The sequence below is a fragment of the Podarcis muralis genome, chromosome 14 (genome assembly GCF_964188315.1).
Source record: "Podarcis muralis chromosome 14, rPodMur119.hap1.1, whole genome shotgun sequence".
NCBI lineage: Eukaryota > Metazoa > Chordata > Lepidosauria > Squamata > Lacertidae > Podarcis > Podarcis muralis.
This window is the reverse complement of record NC_135668.1, coordinates 52,213,142-52,236,491: the sequence shown is the minus strand read 5'-3', so window position 1 is coordinate 52,236,491 and position 23,350 is coordinate 52,213,142. Positions and strand designations below refer to the sequence as shown.

General features: G+C 41.7%; 1 protein-coding gene across 2 annotated transcripts in view; it reads left to right on the top strand.

Moving 5' to 3' along the window:
• The first annotated feature begins 344 nt into the window (after window positions 1–344).
• TTYH3 (tweety family member 3) overlaps window positions 345–23,350 on the top strand; it is an 87,346-nt gene continuing 64,340 nt past the window's right edge. The window contains exon 1 of one of the 2 annotated variants that reach the window (XM_028706429.2): window positions 345–856. In XM_028706429.2, the coding sequence (XP_028562262.2) occupies window positions 722–856 (135 nt within the window). In that variant the 5' untranslated portion in view covers window positions 345–721. The remainder of the gene's footprint in view (window positions 857–23,350) is intronic. The other variant, XM_028706430.2, reaches the window with a different exon arrangement.

Below are 23,350 nucleotides of genomic sequence, written 5' to 3'. Positions count from 1 at the left end.
TATCCCCCTCATGCTTGTGTGTCTGTGTGTGTAGGGGATACATTTTGTGTATACTGTACGCCTGTGTGTGTGTGTGTGTGTAGGGGGGGACCTTTTTGTGCCCATGCCCGTGTGTGTGTGTGTGTGTGTCTGTGTGTGGCCATGATGCCCCTCCATTCCCTAGGCTCAGCAGCAGCAGCATCAGGGATGGCGGCCTGGCGGCGCCGAGGGCCTGCTCCCTGAGGCGCCATTTCTGCCCCCTCCGCCAGCCCATGAACACGCGCGCGCGCGGCCGTCTCCGAGGCGGGCGAGGGAGCGAGGCAGGCAGGCAGGCAGGGAGCGGGCGGGCGGGCGGCCGACTCGGGCGGCGCCGAAAGGGGGTCCGTGTGGGCGGCGCCATCCGGGGAGGAAGAGGCGGCGGCGGCGGCGGAGAGGCGAACAAAGAGCGCCGGCAGCCGCGCCGAGCGGAGGGAGCGTGTGGGCCGGCGGGGCAGGGGCCATGTCGGGCGCGGAGCCTCCGAAGCCGCCGCCGGGGCCGCGGGGCCTCCTGGGCCGCCTGAACCGGCGGAGCTGAGGCGGCGCTGCTGCTGCTGCTCGCATTGCCCCCTCATGGCCGCGGGAAGGGGCAGCTCCTCCGGGTGAAGGAAGGAAGGAAGGAGGTGGCGGCGGCGGCGTCCCTGAGGGGGAGAAGGAGGCGGAGGCGACCGGGGGAGGCGAGGCGCCTTCTCTCCTCAGGCCGGGCATGGCGGCGGCGGCGGCCGGCGTGAGCTACTCTCCTCCGTGGTGGGTGAGCCTCCTGCACCGCCTGCCCCATTTCAGCCTCCGCTGGGAGGCCGTCGGCGACGACTTCCGACCCGAGGACGCCGAGTACCAGCAGGTGAGAAGGAAGGGGCGCCTCACCACCCGGCTCCCCCCCCCCCTGTGTGTGTGTGGTTTGTGTGTCCCCACAACGCACACCGTGAAATACACCTCCACAGAACCTATTAGAAGATTCCCCGGCCCGAGCCAACCCAAAGAGACCTGCAGCCAACAGACCAAATTTATATATTGTCAGTCCCTTCCTCCCTCACTCGCTCTCTCTCCCCCCCCCCCCGGCTTCGTCTGTTTATATTTAATTCATTTACATTCATTACCCCTCCACTCTCTCACTCTCCGTGCTTTGTTGGTTTATATTTATTTAGTTATTCAATTATATTTATTTATATTATCAGTCCACGCTCCCAACCCCCCCCCCCCGCCGCCGCTTTGTTTTTTCAGACTTGTTTATATTTATTTATTTACATTGCTCATCCACTTAATCTTCCCCTTGGCGTGCTTGCCTTATTTATTTATTTAAATTATCCAGCCTCTCGCTCTCTCTTTCCCCCCCATGCATACTTTATTTATTTATGTTTATTTGTTTGTATCGTCAAGTGCACTCTCAGCCTTCCACTTTGTTTATATTTATACATTTACAGCATCTTCATTCTCGGACTTCTCTCTCTCCTCCCCTCCTCTCCCTTTGATTTTATATGTTCGTTTATTTATGATCGTTGTTCTTAATAGTGATTTTTCAGAGCACAATGTCCTGGCTTTGTACAACTGTGTGGTTTTCTTCATACAGGGATTTGCTGGTGGGGAAAGGACTGGCAGGCTCTGTTTTTATTTATCTTCTTCTAACAGCCCCTTCCTTTGATTTGATTTCCATTGCTTAAAAAGATCCTAAGCCACCCTTCATCCAAAGGGCTTCCAGGACTTTATGTAATAATAAAAAATACAATGCAGTAATAAGAGACCATATAATGAAATAGGATAACGTTTCCCCATGTGAGTGGCAGCTGAAGTATGGGGCAAAGACCATCCACATCCCTTCATTTCAACCTCCAGCCTCACCACTTCCCTCATTCTATCCCATATGGCCCCCCCTCCCCGGAAATCTTTCTTTTTCACTCCCCTGTTTTTATTTATCCTCATTTAACCCTGTACCTTCTCCCCCCCCCCCTCTTACCCAAACCCCGTATATGCAGGCAGGGAACCTCAGTTCAGACAGAGGGGAGTTTCATATTATCCCCATTTTATATTCATCTACCTCTCATCCACACCTCATATTTTCTCATATTTCCCCATTTTGCACACATTTCCCCACATGTACAATCTCCCCCATACTGGTCTCTTCTCTGTCCACGCTTTACACACATACATACACACACACATATACACACACACACACACACACAGAGAGAGAGAGAGAGAGAGAGAGAGAGAGAGAACCAACATTTCCTCCACATATTCCCCTAATTAATGTTAGAATTTTGAGGGGAGAGGCAATAGTGAAACTGACAAGTCCCTTTGCATTCCTTCTAAAAAATAATAACTGAGGGGGTTGTCAGAAAAGGAAAGAGCCTCTATAATCTGAGGATAGGCTTTTATACATGCAGTCAGTTTCAAAGGAATTTTGCCATAACCTTTTTAATCATCTTTTCCAAACCTCATCTCTCTCTCTCTCTCTCTCTCTCTCTCTCTCCCTCTCTCTCTCTCCCCCCCCCCCTACACTCACTTTCCTATAGTGGTTCAGGCTGAGGAGACATTTTCCTGGTAATACAATTTTCTGCATTTATGTGCACCTTCACCTTTCACTCTCCTCCATAGATCTCCATCATTTCAGTTTCCTACCCATCCACCCCTGTCTGGCAAGTATAATATATTCAGCAAAATCAAGGAATAAACCCTTTTCCTCTAGACTGTACCACTTGAAGGTCCAAGTGGGGGTTTACACATTCAAACGGTTCCCACAAACAAATTGCACACTGAACTGCCGGGGGGGGGGAGGAAAAAGCTAAATTTACCTTTTCCCCATGGCATGCTTGTTTTCTATATGCAGGGAGTTTTGTTTGTTAAGAGCAAATTCTGGCAGGCAGTTTCCTGATTGCCTGACAGACATAAAAATGTGGGCTTCAGAACAGCCTTCCCCAACTTGGTGCTCTGCAGATGTTTCTGGGCTACAGCTTTCATCATTGTAACCGTTGGCTGGGCTGGTGAGAGTTGGAATCCAGGTTGGAGAAGGGTATTTCAAGCCTTAGGATAGTTTGGAACAGTTATTGTATTGATCCTCCACATCTTTCTCCTACAATTATCCAGTTCTCTTTCTTATAGCAGTTCCAGTTGAGGGCAGTTCTGCTTTGGCTCCTTCGTATTTACTGTCATCACCTCTTATCCTTTCTTTCACCCCACTCAGTTGCTGCTACCCAAAACAATTGGGGGAAATAGACCAAAGTCTGTTACACACCAAAGTATTTGGGGCTATGAAAAGAGCTGTTCTCCTTTCCCCCACAAATATTTCTTACGAGGTTACTGCTGAGAAAGGAGTGCCTCTTCCCATTTGCTTTGCCTCCATACAAGAAGTTGAGTAAGAGTGACTGTAGCATAGAGACATCCTGTCTGAACCTGCTTCCTTAGGGATGAAAGTAGGGGTGTTACAAATTTTGCACAAACCCATCCATTTTGCCTCCCATCTTTTCAAATCTAGAAATGCAGAGGTAGCAGAGGCGGAATTCAGGCTTGGAGGTTGAAAGCAAGTCTCTGTTTTACTGAGCTCCTCTTTACCCATTTTGTGCATGCAGAACATTAATCCAGAGTGGTTCATGTCATTACGTCCTAGGAACTTGGGAAGGACTCTGGTGGTAGTGGGAAAGTCTTCCATATTGTATTTTACCCTTTGGTTTCATCATGTATATTTACTTCTGACCCAAGTATTGGTGTTAGTCTTTCACAAGGCTTATGTTCTGGGTATGTACCTAGGAAAACAAAAGGAATTTCACATTGAATTGGGCAAAGGGTACATCTAGCCCACTCTTTGGTCTTCTAGTTGCTTGGAAGCCTATTGCCACTTAGGAACAGCTTGCTGTATACTGCTTTTATTAAAATGGATGACTTACTATATTATAGCTCTGTGTTGAAATTGCAAGGATTTATTAATGGAATACTTAATTCTCCCACCTGCACAAAAAAATGGACCTGAAATCTCTGCTCTTGGTTTGACTAGCCTTCTAACTGAAATGCCTTTTACTTTTGCACCCTTCTTCCTGCCTTTCATTTTTTGAGTGGAGCTAACATGATTGCTGCCTTGTATAGCCATGATCTTTAGCTTGGGAAACATCATTTTGCACCTCTTAGTGCACTTGTTTACCTAAGGTTCAGCAAAAACCAAGCATAGAAATGGTTGTGTATCTATGCCTCCCTCTTGAACCTTGTTTCATGCATAAAGGCATTAAAGCAATCTGTTGACAAAATTTAAAATGAAGTGCAAAATAATTAAGAACCTTGCTTCCAGTCCAATCTTTTTTCTGTGTGTATTCTGTGGTTTTCATTTATTCCAATGATTTGCTATGTGGAGGAATATAGGCATGTGAAGGGGAATTCTTCTTATTTTATTTTGATACCAGTTGTGTGGCCTAAATATTATAGCCTGTCATTGATACAAAAAGTGGTACCTTCTTGGGGGAATGAATTAGATAGACCAACTGATATTTTACATTGATATGAAACTTGATTCTCTAGGCCTGTTTTCCATGGTTCATGTTTTCTGTTGCGATAAATGTATTGCAAGATCCTTAAGTGCGTGAGCCTTTGAAGGATCTGGATATAAAGAATTGGTTAGGATATGAAGATTAAAGATGTGTATAATCTATTGAACAAGTGTGAATGCAATTTCAATAATTGGTGCATGAAAAAAAATCTATACTGTATCTGTGATTGCAATTGAAAACTCAGGACTTTTGCCCATTCTTAGTATGTTGTACCTTACTTCAACAGTACCAGACTAGGGGGAGTGAGAGGATAAATTGAGGGTAAAATCTCCTTACAGGAGAGAAGAATGTGGTTGCAGTGGCGCGATTGTGTATTTGTGTACTGTAATGATAAACCCTTGCAACTTTTCTGTGCTAAAACTTCTAACTAGGTTTCTATTGCAGAGAAATTTTTCAGTTAAGTTGGCCTGCTGAAAAATTTGGGGTCAGTTTTTCAGATGCTCTTTTGTGCACTTAAGTGAGATAAGCATTTGCATCTCCTGTAAATTTTCTATTGAACTTCCTGCTGGATGCAGTTGTATGTATTTTGCTGTTTCAGATCTAGCACTGTTTTTTCCTGTTCTATGTCCTGTCATGCATTGTGGGCAAGACAATAGAAGACCACCTTAAAGATCAGTCCCTTGACATTACAAACACACCATGCAAGTATCTCTAAACAGGAAAGTTAATAATACCTGCTTTCTCCTCAATTAACCCCTGATTTGGACTGAATGCTTGAAAGTTTAAAGTATGTTAAGGGTTTATTAAGTTGCAAACTTTGGGGGGAAAAGGCTGCCCTCTTATTTTATTTATTTTACTTAGTTTTTAGTTTAATTTCTATACCATTTAATATATTTTAAAATATATCTAAGCAGTGTGCCAAAAACTTAAGCAACAACGGACAGCTTACTGTAAATATTACAAAAATACAGTTACATATAAAAATGTTTCAAAGTTACCAATATAGCAAGATCAATTCATTTTTCTTCTGACACACCCTCCCTCTCAGTCTCCAGGTTCTCACCCAGGGTCCAGGTTCTCACCTCACCCACAGAATTCTCAGAATGAGAAGAGATCCTGGAAACAGCAGTCATCTCTCTAGTCTCTCACTCTAAACTTGCTTTTTATGGGCAGCCCATAGTGGATGGTCCTTCCTCAGGCTGCTCACAGCAGTCTCCACACCCAGTTACAGGTGTATCAGGTTTGTCGAGTTTCCCAGGGGGTCGAGAGGATGTGGAAAGGGCCCCCCTCCACTCATTCATCTCTTGAGGAAATATGGTTCATGCAGTCTCTTGAGGTGGCAGGAAACATTCTATATGGTGGTAGTGTTTTTAAATCTACCATAACTATGGGCTAGAACTGGGCTTAAGGTTTCAGTTATGCCTTTTAGTGATAAGTGAGCCAATTTTATCTCCTGAGAACTATAGTGTAGACATGAATTTTGCAAGCAGCTTTTTAGGTAAAGCTTGGTTTGTTTTTTTGCAACTCCTAAAGTGATAGTAAGGCATAAATGTTCACTTTTGTAAAATATATCATTTTAACATATTTTGCCTCATTGTAAAGGAAACAGCCAGCATAGCATATAGTTACTGAATGAGTTTGGATGTCCTTCCCACCATATGTGGGGTTGAATGTTGTACTCATTTTACTGCTTTGAAGTAAGCACCCTTCCTCTATTTTAAGGAAGTCCTGGGGCTGTTCTGTGTGTGTGCACGTGCACACTGAGCTTTTAACTGGTGATAAACTCCTCATGGAATGGAATGACTGCACTGCGTTTAGTTCTGTTTCTCCTCTCTGCAGAGAGACTACATAGCGGCCTTTAATTTGCCTGGAGAAAGAGGAGACAGTTGTGTACTAAGCATCTAGCTCTGCTGCATTCTGCCATTGAGACCTGATATGATCTTTATTGTAAAAATGAAGTTGCAAACTAACTGGTGACTCTTGGTTGACCTTTTCTATTGTGAAAGCCTAGTCCCCTTAGTCTGTTTGATCCAAGCTATGTGAAAGCTTTACATGTCAACATCAGCACTGCCTTTGATTCTTTTCCTTGTCACAACCGCACCTCCATCCCACATGGCTTCCCCAGGACTGTCCCTTCACTCTTTTTCACCTCAGTATGAATGTGTCAAAATGTCAGTGTTTCAGACACAACATTTACATTGTGTGCTGTTGCAAGACCATATAGTATAAGGATGTAAAATATCTCCCGTTTTCATTGATATAAGGTGATGCTGCTGAATCAAAGGTAGCAGCCTCTGAAACCATCTTCATATCCCTGCCAGTACAAATGAGTAGGGTTCTTCTACCTTATGTTTTCATGTTTATATGTACCTACACATGAAGGTATCTCCCTTTAATCTGGGAACACACACCTTTGTTTTCCTTTCTTACTGCTTCTCCAGCTTCCATAGTCACGTCCTTTTTTCCATCCATCATCGCTAGACGGTTAGAGTGTGGGAAGGTGAAACTCGTGGAGCTATTCTTAATCCTTCCCCTTTTTCCAAGAGAAGCTCCAAGCTTCACCTGACAGATGATGTTGCTGAACTTTGAAGTACGTTTGGGGCCAGCTTGGCTGCAGGAGTTGCCTGAAGGAGGCATGGAAGTCACCATCCAGAAGTCTTTCAGAGTCCAGATTTGTGAAGGGTTTACTCCTTAGCCTTTTCTTCTCCCAAATAATATCCTGCAAGGCAGCGAAAGGCAGTATTCAAAATTAGCCAGGCACCAGGTGCATTTTGCACCTGGCTTTTGACCACTTGCAATCAAGTGAAGATGACTAGGTGCCAAGATGGCACCTGACATCTTCGCCACCTGAGGATCATTGGATTTGGACTGGTTTCACACACTAATACCCCATCTTGTAGAATTCTATCAGTTATATTTTATCTGCACAATTGGAATGAATTTCTGGAACCAAATTTCTTTTTCTGTGCAGCCTGAGCAGCAGCAGTCACCATTAAGAAAAGGGTTGGAATAGGCCAGTATATATGTGGACTGTCCCTGGATCAAGTGACTTTTCTTCTTGAAGTACTCAAAGCTCTTAACCTAGCTCAAGGTTGTCATCTCAATTTGCCAGATGTTTAATTGAGAATCAACCACAGTCAGTTCATCATTTGAAAAATAAGACTTTAGAGTCATCTTGCCCCCAAATGGCAACTACACATATCACTTGGGTGACTGCAACCTTGGTTTAAGGAGCCATTTGGCGCCTAGCTTATATACCTGAGTTTCTAACACTGGCGGAGGATTAGGATCAAAGTTTTTCTTCTCCTCGATGGGCTCTTTCCCCAGGTTGATGACCTCCATTGATCCTTGCTACCCTCTACAACACATGCAGAAACTTTCTTCTTGACCATTGGACCCACTATTAGTCTTGTCCGCTTAATCCACTGGAGCCTGTCTTCCCCTGCAGGGGAATTCCCTTACTCATTGAAGATTTAAGACCCATTTGCTACCCTCACCTGGTTTAGCCGGCCAGTCCAAGCCGTTCCGTGGTGTGGCTGCTGTTGTGTGCTGACAGCCTCTAGGAGCCACATGTGGGATCTAAGTGAAGGGCGGGAACCAAAGGTGGACAAGCTACCTCAGAAAGTACATCACCTGTCCCTCACCAGAGGTACTACCCCCCCATACACCCCTAATTCCCAGTGCCACTAGCTAAAAAGAATCTGTTGCGGAAGGACTGGGAAAGATTGTGCCTAAAACTTTGGAGAGCAGTTGCCAGATCTGAGTAGTCAATATGGTGTCCTCCAGATGTTTTTGGACTCCAACTCCCATCAGCCCCAGCTAGCTTGCCAAATTGTATGGGATGATGGCGTCCAATAATATCTGGAGGGCAACATGTTGGATATCGTCTGGTGTTGATAATATTGGACTAAGAATCTGATCCATATTATGGTCCCATTATATCATATTCTGTAGAACATTCTGAAAGACGAACCTCTACCCCTTCTCTGCCTTCTTTCCCATTTAGTATGAATCACTATGGTATAGGCATTTATCAAGAGATGTAAGTCATTTTCTTCCCTTTTCCCCCACAGTTTAATCTCTGAGTCATGCTGCAAGGCTTCTTACTTAATAGTGAATCATAAACCCAAAGATAAAGATAAGGAGGAGTGCAGAGCCACTGCTTCTGAGAACTTTGTGCCAATAATACTCTGCTCTGTTTCTTACCAACAGATTTTAAAAATCTGTAGGACATGACAAGCCTTCCATTGTTGGGCTTAGACAACCTCTAGGGATGCACACAAATAAATATTTTCCCCACCCACCCCAATTTTTGCTAAAGTGAATTGGATTCTGTTGATTTGCTGTGAGTATAACTGTACAGAAGCTTCCAGCAGATGTGGTCAGATTACCGTAGTTGCAAGTAGCTCCTGTTCAGGAAGTTAAAAAAATAATAATCAGTGTAGCAGTTGCTAATGGAATATCTTAAGAGTGACTGCTGCTTTAAGCCAATTTTTTTCTAACAGGAGTCCTGGCAGGAGCTGTTTACATATTTCATTATAATTGTGTTTTTATCTACAGTACTGTGCCCAGATATATGGCGTTTTATAAATCTCCTAAGCTAATTAGGAGCCATGCATTTGCCATATGCAAGCTTGTCAGTGCAACTTAGTCTCTTTGTGTAAAAAGGGCTGCTTGTTTCATGGGATTAGATAATACAATTTTTGCCCAGACTTTGAGGTCTGCCCACAACTATCAAATTATGTTCCTTTGCAGTTTTGTTTGGCTATCAAACTGGAGATTAAATGGCCAGTTTTTATCCTCTGGAAATTCTTCTGTTTCCCTATATGTGGTGGGTGTCAGTCTCTTAAATGTGGTAATAATATAAATCTGGGTATTGATTGCACAAGTGTGTGATAACCAGTAGTTGCTGTAAAATTTCTGCTATTGTGTACCATGTCTGGAGATAGATTTAAAATGATGCTGCTACAAATTCTGTTCTACATTTTGTCTCTACTGTCTAGCTTTAGCCAGGGAATTTGTCTTCATTGTACTGAGCAAATGCCATGAAGTAGCTATGTAGTGTTTAAACACCGGGCATCAGGGTTCCAGGTTTTTCTCAACTGGCTGGTCTTGGGCAAGTCCAGTATAGCTAACCCAAAATAAATTGTGAGGAGAAACTAAATGAGAATTATAAAAGCATTCCGTACACCAGGGGGAAAACAGTAATAAAAATATGACAATAAAGCACTGCTGACACCTAGCTTCAGTCTTGAAACTTAACAGTTGAACTCCAGAGTCTGCCATCACTTTTCTATTCAGCTCAGGACTGTCTGCATCTTGGAAGTCTTTCCTAGCCCTTCTAATTGAAATCCTTTCTTTGGATTTGAGAAGCGAAACTTTTTTGCATGCAACTGTGTACTCAGCCACTGCGCTGTGGATTTTCCCCTTAAGTCAGGAACAAGATGCTGGAATGTGAACTGACACCATTTTCATTTTAAGCTAAGTGGCCTCCCTAAAGCAGGGGTGGCCAACTCCCAAGAGACTGCAATCTACTCACAGAGTTAAAGACTGGCAGTGATCTACCCCCTTTTGGGGGTTCAGGTCAAAGTTGGTGAGTTTTTAGGGAGGAGGAAAGCCCTGTTTTTAGGGGCGCAGGACAAAGGTTTTGAGCTTTTTTTAGGGGAGCCAAACTTGTTGAGCTTCTTTGGGGGGAGCCAGTGATCTACCAGTTATCTACCACAGATGTCCAGTGATCTACTGGTAGATCACGATCTACCTGTTGGACGTGCCTGCCCTAAAGGAACATTTTTTTTTCTGTAACTACCTCAAGAGCATTGTGGACTAATAATGCAGGGTGAACATTTTGGAAATAGAATAATAAATTGGAAGCAAAAGGGTATCATCGTCTTATCTGCTAAGTGACTGGTACTTCAACTCCCGAGCACCTATTTCAAGTGTAGATAATTTGCCTCTACTTTTGCATCTGGCACTGAGTCCATAGGTTGCAAATTTAAACTATCACTAAGTCCATTTGTCATAACTCTTAGGCCCAAATTAATATTGAGAATTGCAGTCACTGAGTGAGCTAGGGATCTCTATAGAATGCTCAATGTCCTTAATAGCTGCCAGGATTTCCTTAAGCAGCACAAAGTGTAATTTGAACCAAATCTCAAGATGCAGAACCTTAAAAAAAAAAGTCTGCTTTTACCTTGAAAAATTACTAGGAATGCAGCTGAACTTGGAATACAGTAGCAGGTTTTTCATACAACTAAGTAACTACAGTTTCCATGATGGCTTGCACTGTGGCGCTTGCCTTAAAATATGTATCCATTTGGTAGCTATGAAACAGTATTAAAAAGAGTTTCAAAATGTCAAGCGAGTTACAGTTATAGATCTTGCTGGAGTTGACACTTTTCCTTGTATTGCACTAATATTGTTTTTAGACTGAGTACATTGCGTTTTAGTACTCGGAATTCCAAAGTAATTCCCTTTTGCATTCAATCAAACCAATCAGTCAGCTATTATTCTTTGTATGCTGCCTTTCCTAGTTAAAACCATGCTCAAGGTGACTTACAACATGTAAAAAATCACATAATTGCAAACATAACAAGAGTAGTCATAAACAATAAATAAAACATCAAAAAGTACACATAGAACAATTTCCACATAAATCATAAGAATATGTAAATAAAGATACAAAAAAGTCATATCAATAACAGTAACAAACCCCCCCCCCCTGCAATCAACCTCTTAGACCAGAGGTGTCAGGACTCTAGGTGGATGGTAGGGGGTTCTATGGCACAAGCTGAATCCTCTTTCCATTGAGCACTGGTGGGCGGTAAGGAAATTTTACCATCAAGAAAGATGCATTAGTGGGCGATAAGTATAAAAAGGTTGACTACCCCTGCCCTAGACAATATACCTCAGCCCAAGAGTCCATGTAAAGCATCCTTGGGTCTTTGATTCTTTTAAGAGATCTTCCCAAATAACCTACGAAGAGCCCTGTTGGATTAGATCAAACACCCATCTAGTTCAGCATCTTGTTATGATAGTGGCCAACCAGATGCATATGGAAAGCCCATAAGCTGAATCTGATTACAAAAGTACTTTTCCCCACTTGTACTCTCCAGCAACTAGTATTCAGAAGCATACTGCCTCAGATCCATGAAGAGATCCATTCATCTTTGATGAATTTCTCCAATCCCGTTTTAGAAGTCATACAAGTTGGTGTTCATCACTACATCTTGTGGGAGCAAATTGCATAGTTTAACCCTGTGCTGTGCTTTCTTTTTGTCTGTCCTGAATCTTTCAAACATTCAGCTTTATTGAATAACCTTGGGTTCTAGTATTATGAGAGGAAGGGAAACTTCTCTATCCACTTTCTACACACCACACATAATTTTGCACCTCTATCATATCCCTGCATCCTAAATGAGCCCAAAATGTAGCAACCTTTCATCAAAGGGAAGTTGTTTCAGTCCTTGATCATTTTGGTTGCCCTTCTCCGGACATTTTCCAGCTTTACGGAATCCTCTTTGAAGTGTGCCAATCACAACTGTACAAAGTGTTCTAAGTGCAGTTGCACCATAGATTTGAATAACAGCATTACAATATTGGCAGTTTTATTTTTAATCCCTTTCTTAATGATTCTCAACATGGAAGTCACCTTTCTCATGGCTGTCACATGCTGGGTCAACATCTTCAATGAATCCACCATGACCCTAAGATATTTCTCCCTGGTTAAAACCCCGGAATTGGATAAGCAAAGTTAGGTTTTCGTGTGTGTGTGTGTGTGTGTGTGTGTGTGTGTCAGTGTGCATTGTTTTGTACTTTCTTATAGTGAATTGTATTTGCCATTTTAATGTCCTTTCACTCAGTTGGGACAGACCTTTTGGAGCTCCTCAAAATCCTCTTGTTACCTGTCTCCAAACACGAGATACAAAACATGTTTAAAATATTGTGTTCTTTCTGATAGTTTGCTACTTTCATGTTTTGCAGGCATAATTCTGTGCTGAGGGATGTGAAAGTTGCCAAGTCAGTTTCCAGACTCTCCCCTCCCTCATGCTGCCCCAGCATTACTAGATTTCCAGTTCATTAGCATTTCCCACGTGGTGTGCTCTTCTACCCTCCTGCCTCAAACTTTCCAATGAGAACTGATGTTCTCCCTCTGTCAACAGATGAATGTGGTGATGCCTGATAAAGGATTGTTTCGTATTCTTGGAAAAGTGACAACAGTGAGGCAGAGCACATAGCCAGGAATTTGCCTCTCCAAATTCATATGTTGAAAGAAATATATTTGGGAAGCTCATTCAAGTGCAGGTTTGTATCAGCTGACACATCTTCCACAAGCATCTGGTGTGCAGACATAGGGAAGTGAAAGGTTTTGTTTTGTTTTGTTTTTTTAAAAAAGAGAAGTACAAATCGACTTGTTTCAGTCAGACTGTATCTGTGTGCTGAAATACTCTCTTGAGAGCTGTCTACTATTGGAAACTTGAGACTGTAGTTCAGAGTCTGCTAATTAGAAAACCAGTAGGTTTGAATGCATCATTCTTTAGCAAACAGTACTCTCAATTGGTGCAAAGTAGTCACTTAAAGTGAATTATACTCTGTGCTGGAAAACTGACCTTCGCCTGCCTCATACTGACAGAATTGGGATGGTTGTCGTCTTTTTTGTTAGCTCTGGTTCTCCCCTTCCCATTTTCATTATTCATGTGGTCTATGGAAAAAGGATAGACCATAGTCCATTGGTGGACCACTTGGAACCTGCAGGTTGTTAGGATTCTGGTATAGCATGTTGGAACTGATCCTACAAGGTATATCTGGTATTGTATTCTTAAGCAAATGGTTTACAAATATATATAAAATTAAAATTGTCAATAAAATACAAGGTTAAAAACAGGTATTTGGAAAAATTCAAAATATAATTAAAAGCAATAGTTAAAAACAAATTAAAACATTGTCAACTTTTCCATGTTTGGATAGGCTTGAGTAAACAATAATATTTTTAGCTCACCTTGAAAAGAGTACAGTGAAGGCACCTGCCTGATATCAGTAGGTAGGAATTTCCAAAGTGTGGGTGCTGTTACACTGAAAGATCCATTTCTTACAGGAACAGAACAAATATTATGTGGCAGCTGGAACAGTGCCAGCTCCACATTAATGTAATGTGAATAACCTCTTGTTGAATCTTTCTGAGTATTACTACAGCAGTCTTTGCATAAGGGAAATCATAGCCTGCTTTTTACTATGATTGAAAACGACACTTGCACTGGTTTATGTACAGTATTGAGGCCTTGTGTTTTGAATCACTTTATCTTTTACACTATTTACTGCAATCTTATAAATGGTAATGCTGAAATAAGCCCTACTGAGTTGTGGTGGGACTTATTTGTAAGTTAGAGGATACTGGATTGCAACCTTAATTATATCCTGAGGCATGGCAGAGAGGTTCTCTAATCTGTGATGTTATCTAGGAAGTGCTATGGTGCTATTAACGATTACCTGCAAGCAAGGCCTTCATCTTGGCTTGACAGCGTGTGATCTTTTCAACTGCATTTTGAGTTCCACCATCAGATTTTCAGGGTTTGTGTTTTACTCCTTTAGGCTACAATGGGGAACTTGCATGGCCCTTCACATATGTTGTTGAACTTCAACTCCTACTAACCCCAGCAGTATGATGGGGTTTTTAGTCCCACAACACCTGGAAGGTTCACCACCCCTGTCTTAAGAAATAGTTTGAACTTGAGAGTTCATAAGAAGTTACAGTAAGAATTCACTCTCACACTTTTGTGTATGTGTGGTGGTGGGTTGCCAGAAGTGTTGACTATTGTTAATTGTGCTGGTTTGCAGAAGTAGAACAAGGGTGCAATGTGTTTGCTGCTGCTTTCCTTCTTTCTCCAGTTCAGTTTTTAAGAAAGCCTGAGAAAGTTGATGGAATTTATGAAATTCAAGCTGTGCTGTAGAGGAAATCTGTTTTCAATTTTTGCCTGGTCTCTGGGAGACTCAAACTGAACTATAATTGTTAGAATTTGCAGAGTAGGGTGGGAGTGCGGAGCCAGATAGTGAATGCAAATGTACAGAGTAAGCACTTTGCAGACTTTTATCTAGCTGCTGTGTATTCAAAGGCATTTTTAATGACTTCATCCAAAAGCCTTTGTGTTCAGCTGCCTGACTTGAAGTGGCATTTCCCTACCAGATTCAATCTACCTGTCACTTGATGGAGGGGCAGAACCTTAATGTCATGTTGCATTATAATATGATGGAGAATGGGTGAACTTGTTTCTGAAGCCTTCTATCATTCCTTTAAATGATGAAGTGAGAAAGAGACCCACAACTGTTAAATCAAAGCCTAGTGTAAAACTCTTTGGTTCAATGCATATCCAATGGAATTAACTCGCTAAACCATCTGATAAGTACTTCTGAAAATTATTCCATCAGTATAATAGAATAGTGATCAGGAGCAACAAGCTACAATCCTTGACTTAGTGTAACATCAACTGGGGTGTGTGATTTATTTCACTCCAAACAAACCATAATTTGAAGTCAAGGATGGTTCTTGGCTTACCAATCATGGTTGGAGGGGTAGTGATGACTTGCATGTGTCCCACTATATTTCCTCTTTTACTTTGAATAATAGAGCTGGATGTGATTTCACAGTCCACCTTGTCAACTCCTGTCTTACTGGTTTCACTTATGGCAACAAGTAGGATTACTGTTCTGAGTTGGAAGCTTTGTTGAGCATCTAGAACTCTTCTTGATTTTCGTTCGTTCCTGGCTAGAATTTAGATCCTTGCAAAGTTCTGTACAACATTGTTTGGTGCCTGAGAATTTGATTGTTGTTGACTAAAACAACACATTTAAACAATGTGTTTAAATTCTTCTTCAGCTGTAAGAGGTAAAAAACTTAATCTGAAAAAAGAAAGATTATTGGAATTCCAGATCTCTGGTATATGTGAAACTGCAGATGTACACTACGTTCATCCCAGAGCAGCAACTGTGAGCATTCTGATATCTGACTGGAAGGGACATAACTTGAATGAAAAGCTGTTCACCATATTTTGGGTTGTCTTCAGAGTTGGATTGAATGTACAGTATGAAGAACATGAAGGTAATGAGGAAATATGGGACCGTTTTTCAGGAAGCCTATGTGTAATGGAACAAGATGACTTTCAAGGTCTTAATAAAATGGAATATAAAACCAAAGGTCTGTGTGGTGTGTGTGCTTTCTGTCTCTCTCTGACTTCTATTGTATAGTACACCTGTGTGGCATTTTTCAACAAAAGAACTTTTGCTGGAGCAACAGTTAAAATCCCTTTTCTTTCCTTTTTAAAAGCTGGCTTGGGGATAGGTAACGTACCACAGCCAAGGTTCTGAGATGCTAGTTCTCTGCTTATTCTCTAATCAGAAGGTGGAGTGGGGAGTGACATTGTGTAGAGATCTTTAGAAAAGCCTTTTAGAGAGCGGGTTTCTGCTTTCATTATCTTAAAATACCCCATTAAATGCCAGGGAAAATCTAGGTATTGTCTACCTTCTGCTGTTGCAGGGAAATAAAAGTAATGTTCTTTTCTTTCTTGCTTCTCAGCATGTACTCCTAGCATGGTCTTTGACATCACTTTACCTAATTATAGCTTACATGAGTGGGCAGAAGATACTATTATTCACAAATGGACCGCTACCCTATTCTGGTGCATCACCTATTTCCTGACTGCTAGAATTGTTGCAAAGAATGCTAGACTTAGGTCTGATCTAGCAAGGAGGTATTTATACTCTCAGGCAGCAGTGTCTTTGCGGGGTCACATAAACCAATTAAATGTTAAGAAAACATAAATATGCACCCTTACTTTGTAGATAAAATGTATCAATCAACTACAGAAATTCTGTTGTGATAAAAATCCAATATTCATATCAGGACAGCCCCAACATCACAAATAATGTGCAAGCTTTTGAGTTCCTCCATAACTTTTTCAGGCTTTTTCAACTTTAGGTGCCCAGATGTTGCTGCATTATAACTCCCATTATAACTCCCATCATCCCTAGCTAGTGGATCAGTGGTCAGGGATGATGGAAGTTATAGTCCAACAACATCTGGAGACCCAAGGTTGTGAAAGGATGTACTAGATCAGCCTTTCTCAACATTGGGTCCCCAGATGTTTTTGGTCTACAACTCCTATCATCTCTAGCTAGCAAGGCCAGAGCTCAGGGATGATGGGACCCAAAAACATCTGGGGACCCAAGGTTGAGAAACACTGAACTAGACAGTGAACAGAGCAGAGTTGCAGTGGGAGGGATTGATGGGTGATGCTGAAGCCAAGAGGTCTGCATTTGGTCATAGTCTTAAGATGGATAGGGGAAGGAGGTCTTAAGACTATGATCAGATGCATACTCCACAGTTTCAATTTTTATTCTGCCCTCTCCATTGCTCTGTTTTAGCTTAATACTTCACTCATCCATGGCTTCATTGGAAATGAGGTAGCCCATCTGGCCTGTATTACTGAGACCTGGGCGCAAGTTGGGCAGAGTTGATCTGACTCATTACATATCTGGATATTTCGTACAACATCAACCTCATTTGGAGGGCCAGGGAGAGGGAATCTCTGTGGTCCATAAAATTTCCATCTTGCTTGCTAGAAAACCTCTCTATTCTCTGGTGGGTTATATCTTTCCAAAGACCCAGAAAGTATTCTTGTGAGTTACAGCAGATATAGGCCATTGCTGTATGAGAACTATACATGTACCCTTCAAAGAACAAGGCAATTTTTTTTTTTGTCAAAATGTCAGATTTTCTTTTTAAAGCCTTAACAAATGAGCCAGTTACTAGTTTATCCCAGCATGGCATCTTAAAATTGCTAGTAAGATATTGTTTCCTTCTGACAACTACCCCATAAAGTTATTGTGAGGATAAAATGGGGAGGAAGAGAACTTTCTATGCCACCTTAAACTGCTTAGAAGAAAAGTGGGATATACATGTAATAAATTGGCTATTTTGATAATTTTTAATGCATTTTGCAGGATAGGAAGTGGGGTTTGCATGAAATGTGTTGGGAAGCAAACAGGGTAGTTTGGATGTAAATTTAAGTTCCTGCTAATTGCATTTGCAACAGGAGATGACACTTCTGAGGTGTTACAGTAGAAATCCACATTCTTAAAGAGAAGTTTGAAGGGAATTTATATAGAGTGTTAAATATATGATCTATTCTTATTGGTTTATTTCATCCTTTAGGACTCTAGAGTGAAAAAGAGAGAGATTCCAAACATGCTTCGCTTGTAATATAGAAATCATTTTTATGTTTAAGGGGGAAACTGTAGATGATGCAACCTGAAGCAAAATGTTGCTTTGTAAGCCCTTAGCATATTTTCCATCACATCAGGAAAATGAACTCTGATCTAGTAGATAAGATATAATTTCCTAGGTTCACATCTTTCCCAAATTGCTGGGGATACTGTGGGCTATAGGTCAAAATAAATAATGGAGAGGTAAACGCATGTATGTGCCATGCCAACAGCTTCCTTCATTTAAGACAAAAAACATCACCACCAGTTCTTACATGCAACTATTTGTATTGGGTGCATATGTACTGGGCCAAACTAGGTGCAGTTTTGAGTAATGCCATGTAATTTTGTAGAAACTGTTAGTTCAGTAATTACATAACTGTCACATATTAATGGCGCTGTTCCTGAAATCAGTGTGCAAATACAACTCACACTGCTTTCATCTCAGAGACTTTCCTTTTTGTTTAGTAAAGGTAAAGGGACCCCTGACCATTAGGTCCAGTCATGACCAACTATGGGGTTGTGGTGCTCATCTCGCTTTATTGGTCGAGGGAGCCGGCATACAGCTCCCGGGTCATGTGGCCAGAATGACTAAGCCGCTTCTGGAGAACCAGAGCAGCGCACTGAAACGCTGTTTATCTTCCCGCCAGAGCGGTACCTATTTATCTACTTGCACTTTGACGTGCTTTCGAACTGCTAGGTTGGCAGGAGCTGGGACAGAGCAACGGGAGCTCACTCCGTTGCGGGGATTCAAACCATCGACCTTCTGATTGGCAAGTCCTAAGCTGTGGTTTAACCCACAGCGCCCCCTGCGCCCCCTTTTTGGTTAGTACTACACACAAATTTGGCACTTGTTGAACTCAATGTGTTAATGTTTTATTTAACTACTTTGTTGAAATGGAGAAAAGCTATTCCGAAAGCAAGAAAGATTGATCAAGCTCCGTGTTCAAAACTCGCATTCTTCTAGGCGCGTTTTGCAGCAGGGAATTTAATTAATGCGAGCAGTTTTTGAGCTCTGGCTGCAGTACTGCGCCTAAGATTTCAGATTAAAACTGCCACTGCTGGAATGAAAGGAGGACTTCCCCCCCCCCCTTCCCCACTTCCAGTCACTTTCTGAGGACTGGAGAAGGGACCCTCATAGAAATATTAGGGGTGGGTGGGCAGGGGAAACATGGCTTTTTTTCAGTCTTCAGATGAGGACTAGACCATGTGAAAAATGAATATAAGATTTTAGCTGCAATTCATTCATTTTTAGCTCTGTATTCTTGTTATAAATAAAGCGCGCCTAGACATTCCATTGTGGCGCCCATAACCTAGGTTTAAGGTGTCATTTAGCTCTTAGCTTTCATATCTGTTTCTAACACTGATCAAGCTGACTTTGTACTTGTAATTGAACTAGTTTGTATTATGTACAGTTTAAAAACTGATGTATTGGGTAGACAAGCCCTTAGGCTAGCTCTGCACATTCACTGTGATCACTTTTATACAGAAGCAAAGCAACCATAGTTAAACTATATACAACCTTAAACAAATCACTTGTGAGAAAAAACCTAATTCATTGTCCTAAAAAGTCAGGCTAGTTAAAAATCTGCCAGGGAACAGTATTTATATTTTAACTTTAACTTTTAACATCAAAACTGGTTCTCAGTGTAGCAGATAAACAGTAGAATAAAAACCACTTTGGAAGGATAATGTATCTTGAAAGGTGGTTTGAAAATCTGTTAAATATCTATGAAATATAATAAATTAAATAAACTTTTAAAAGATTAGCAAATCACGATTATTGGGTGAACACGAATGGTATTGCCTCAGGGTATGGCTCTGAGTAGGTCTTGCACTTCTTTGAAGAGCTGTTGACATGTTATCATAGGAAGTATTGCTCTGTCAAAACAGCAGATTACCTCGCACCTGCGTCAAGCTGCTAATTATTCTAGTGGTGGCAGCATGAAGTATCTTGGGAGGCATGAGCTGCATTCCTAAAAATACCTTCCAGATTGGAGGTGGGGTTTCAGATGCTTCTGGCACCTTGCATGCTGCCTTTTCCTGCATGAGGCAAATCCAGTTCAGACTGTGCCTGGTGTGTGTTGATTGAGAGAGAGATTGTCCTAGGCAGGGGCAGACTGCTACTGTATTTACCTTCTCTTTTGTCAAAATATAAGGACTCATCATATAAAACAACACAGTTTGTACTTGGTGTAGCATTTGATAAGTTATGAACCAAGCCCATTTTTCTAACATACAGGTGAAACTCAAAAAATTAGAATATCGTGAAAAAGTTCATTTATTTCAGTAATTCAACTTAAAAGGTGAAACTAATATATGAGATAGATTCATGACATGCAAAGCGAGATATGTCAAGCCTTTATTTGTTATAATTGTGATGATTATGGCATACAGCTGATGAAAACCCCAAATTAACAATCTCAGAAAATTAGAATATTAAATGAAATCAGCAAAACAAGGATTGCAAATAGAGCAATATTGGACCTCTGAGAAGTAGAAGCATACATATGTACTCAGTACTTGGTTTGAGCCCCTTTTGCATCAATGACTGCCTCAGTGTGGCGTGGCATGGATGCTATCAGCCTGTGGCACTGCTGAGGTGTTATGGATGACCAGGATGCTTTAGTCACAGCCTTCAGCTCTTCTGCATTGCTCGGTCTCATGTCTCCCATCTTTCTCTTGGCAATGCCCCATAGATTCTCTATGGGATTCAGGTCAGGCGAGTTTGCTGGCCAATCAAGCACAGTAATCCCATGGCAATTGAACCAGGTTTTGGTACTTTTGGCAGTGTGGGCAGGTGCCAAGTCCTGTTGGAAAATGAAGTCAGCATCCCCATAAAGCTCATCTGCGGAAGGAAGCATGAAGTGCTCCAAAAGCTCCTGGTAGACGGCTGCGTTAACCCTGGGCTTAACGAAGCACAGTGGACCAACACCAGCTGATGACATGGCTCCCCAAATCGACACAGACTGTGGAAACTTCACACTGGACTTCAATAATATGGCATTGTGTGCCTCCCCATTCTTCCTCCAGACTCTGGGTCTTTGGTTTCCAAATGAGATGCAAAAGTTGCTCTCATCAGAAAAGAGGACTTGGGGCCACTGAGCAACAGACCAGTTCTTTTTTTCTTATCCCAGGTAAGACGCTTCTGACTTTGTTTCTTGTTCAGGAGTGGCTTGACAAGAGGAATACAACATTTGAAGTCCATATCCAGGATCCGTCTGTGTGTGGTGGCTCTTGATGCACTAACTCCAGCCTCAGTCCACTCCTTGTGAAAGTCCCCAACACATTTGAATGGTCTTTTCCTGACAATCCTCTCCAGGCTGCGGTCATCCCTGCTGCTTGTGCACCTTTTTCTTCCACACTTTTTCCTTACGCATAACTTTCCATTAATGTGCTTTGATACAGCACTTTGGGAACATCCATCCTCTTCTGCAATAACCTTTTGAGGCTTTCCCTCCTTATGGAGGGTCTCAATGATGGCTTTCTGCACAACTGTCAGGTCAGCAGCCTTCCCCATGATTGTGCTTCCTGCTGAACCAGACTGAGAGACCATTTAAAGGCTCAGGAACCCATTGCAGGTGTTATGGACTAAATAGCTACTGCAACTTTTCACAATATTCTAATTTTCTGAGATTGTTAATTTGGGGTTTTCATCAGCTGTATGCCATAATCATCACAATTATAACAAACAAAGGCTTGACATATCTCGCTTTGCATGTCATGAATCTATCTCATATTAGTTTTCACCTTTTAAGTTTTTTAACAACTCAAAAATGGATTTTGGGAATAGGAGCATTCTGTGTATTGGACAGTAGCTCTTTTTTAAATTTGAATCCTGGACTGGAATTTACAGTGGTTTTAAGAGCTATTTGAGGGGAACGTTATGCCAGTATTTTTGCATATACACAAATCAAGCTCTTCACGTTTAAAACATCAGCTTGTTTTTTTGCTCAGTGCTTATGTGAATTGTTCAGAAAAGGGCTTTGTGTACTGCTGTTCCTATTGTTAACATTTGACTGTACTGCTTGAACACCTCAATAATCCTGAGGTCAGAAGCCTGTTTAAAACACATCATGCATGTTTTACATTAATTCATTTATGGTTTGAGTCTTGAGAACTTACCTAATAACATTGTGGCAGAAGGTCAACCTACTTTGTCTTCAGACACACTAATTAAATATATGTATGCATCATGTTCTGTGTGTTTACAGCACTTTCTTTCTATAATATTGTGCTTACAAATCTCTTCTTTTTTATATATAACTGTCCTAAGAGAGTCTGAGATCCAGTCTTGATCTGTTTTTTTTTGTTTTTGTGTGTGTTATACTCTTTTCGGTGCTGTCTAGGCATTCTCCCCACCATTGCAAATTGTGCTTAGTTTCATTGATACAATACAATTGTCTGACAGCTAGAAAATTACTTACCTCCGCTAAGACTGTCATTTTAGGGGAGGTAGTGGATTGCATTGCACCTTTTGGAGGGCCTACAAAATGCTAGATTCTCATACATGATCAGCATTATCAAGGATCTGGAAGGAAGGGACTGACATACAGAACTAGAGACTGGATTCAAGGGAGAATTTTAGCCTAGGTTGCCAAATGGTTTCTCGGCACAATTCAAAGTGCTAATTTTGACTTCAAACACCCTATATGACTTGGGTACAATATGTCACTTGTTTCTGTATGAATCTGAAAAATGGTGGCAGAAAGACTGCTTCCTGCCCTTGCTTATTTGTTGGGGTCAGGAGCAGGTGGTAATGCAAAGGCATGATTGTGGAAAGACTTTAATGAACCTTTGCAGCATGTGCTTCTTGTTAATTAAAAGAAGTAGTTGTTAAAACACAACGCTTTCTTCTCATCCCCCACATGCTTGCATGTGCTGGGGATGGGGTGGGGCAGAATTCCCTGTCGGTTGCAATCTCAGCTGTAGGCTTAGTAACAAATGCTGAATACCAGCAATATTTTCTTCTACTCCATAGTGCAGCTGGAACACATTTCACTACTGGATAGCAATGTAACATTGAGAAAGAAGCATATGTTTGTGGTGTAATCTTACGACACTTGCCTGACCTTGCCTTTCCATCAACCATCATCTTTTTTCTGTCTATGTAAGGGAAAAGGCTGATCTGTGCATATATCTTGATATCTGTGCAGCTGCTCAGGCACAGCTCTACGGTCTAATCAATGGCTGGTTGTGCTTTGTGTGTCCCTGGGTTTGTTGCGCAAACTGGACAGAATGTAGGGCAAGACAGCCACCTGTTGGGGGATGCTCTATGTTGAATTTCCTACATAAAGCATGGGGTTGGACTAGATGGCCTTTAAAACACCCTTTGCCTCTACTGCATATGGTTATTACTATCATTTGCATTGCTTGGCCTTTTGGCTCCACTCCCCTTCTCTCCTGATAATCATGTTTAGGTACAGACACTGTTGGGGTACTCTGAAAGCTTAAGCCACAATAACTTCACAGGTCTCTAAGGTGCTATGGGACTCCCATTTTACTAAATAAATATGCCCAAGAATACCATTCTATTTGCTTGCACTTATGAATACTGGCTCTGTCTGAATGTTTAAGAGTATTTACTAACCTTCAGCTTTTCTGGCCCCTTTCAA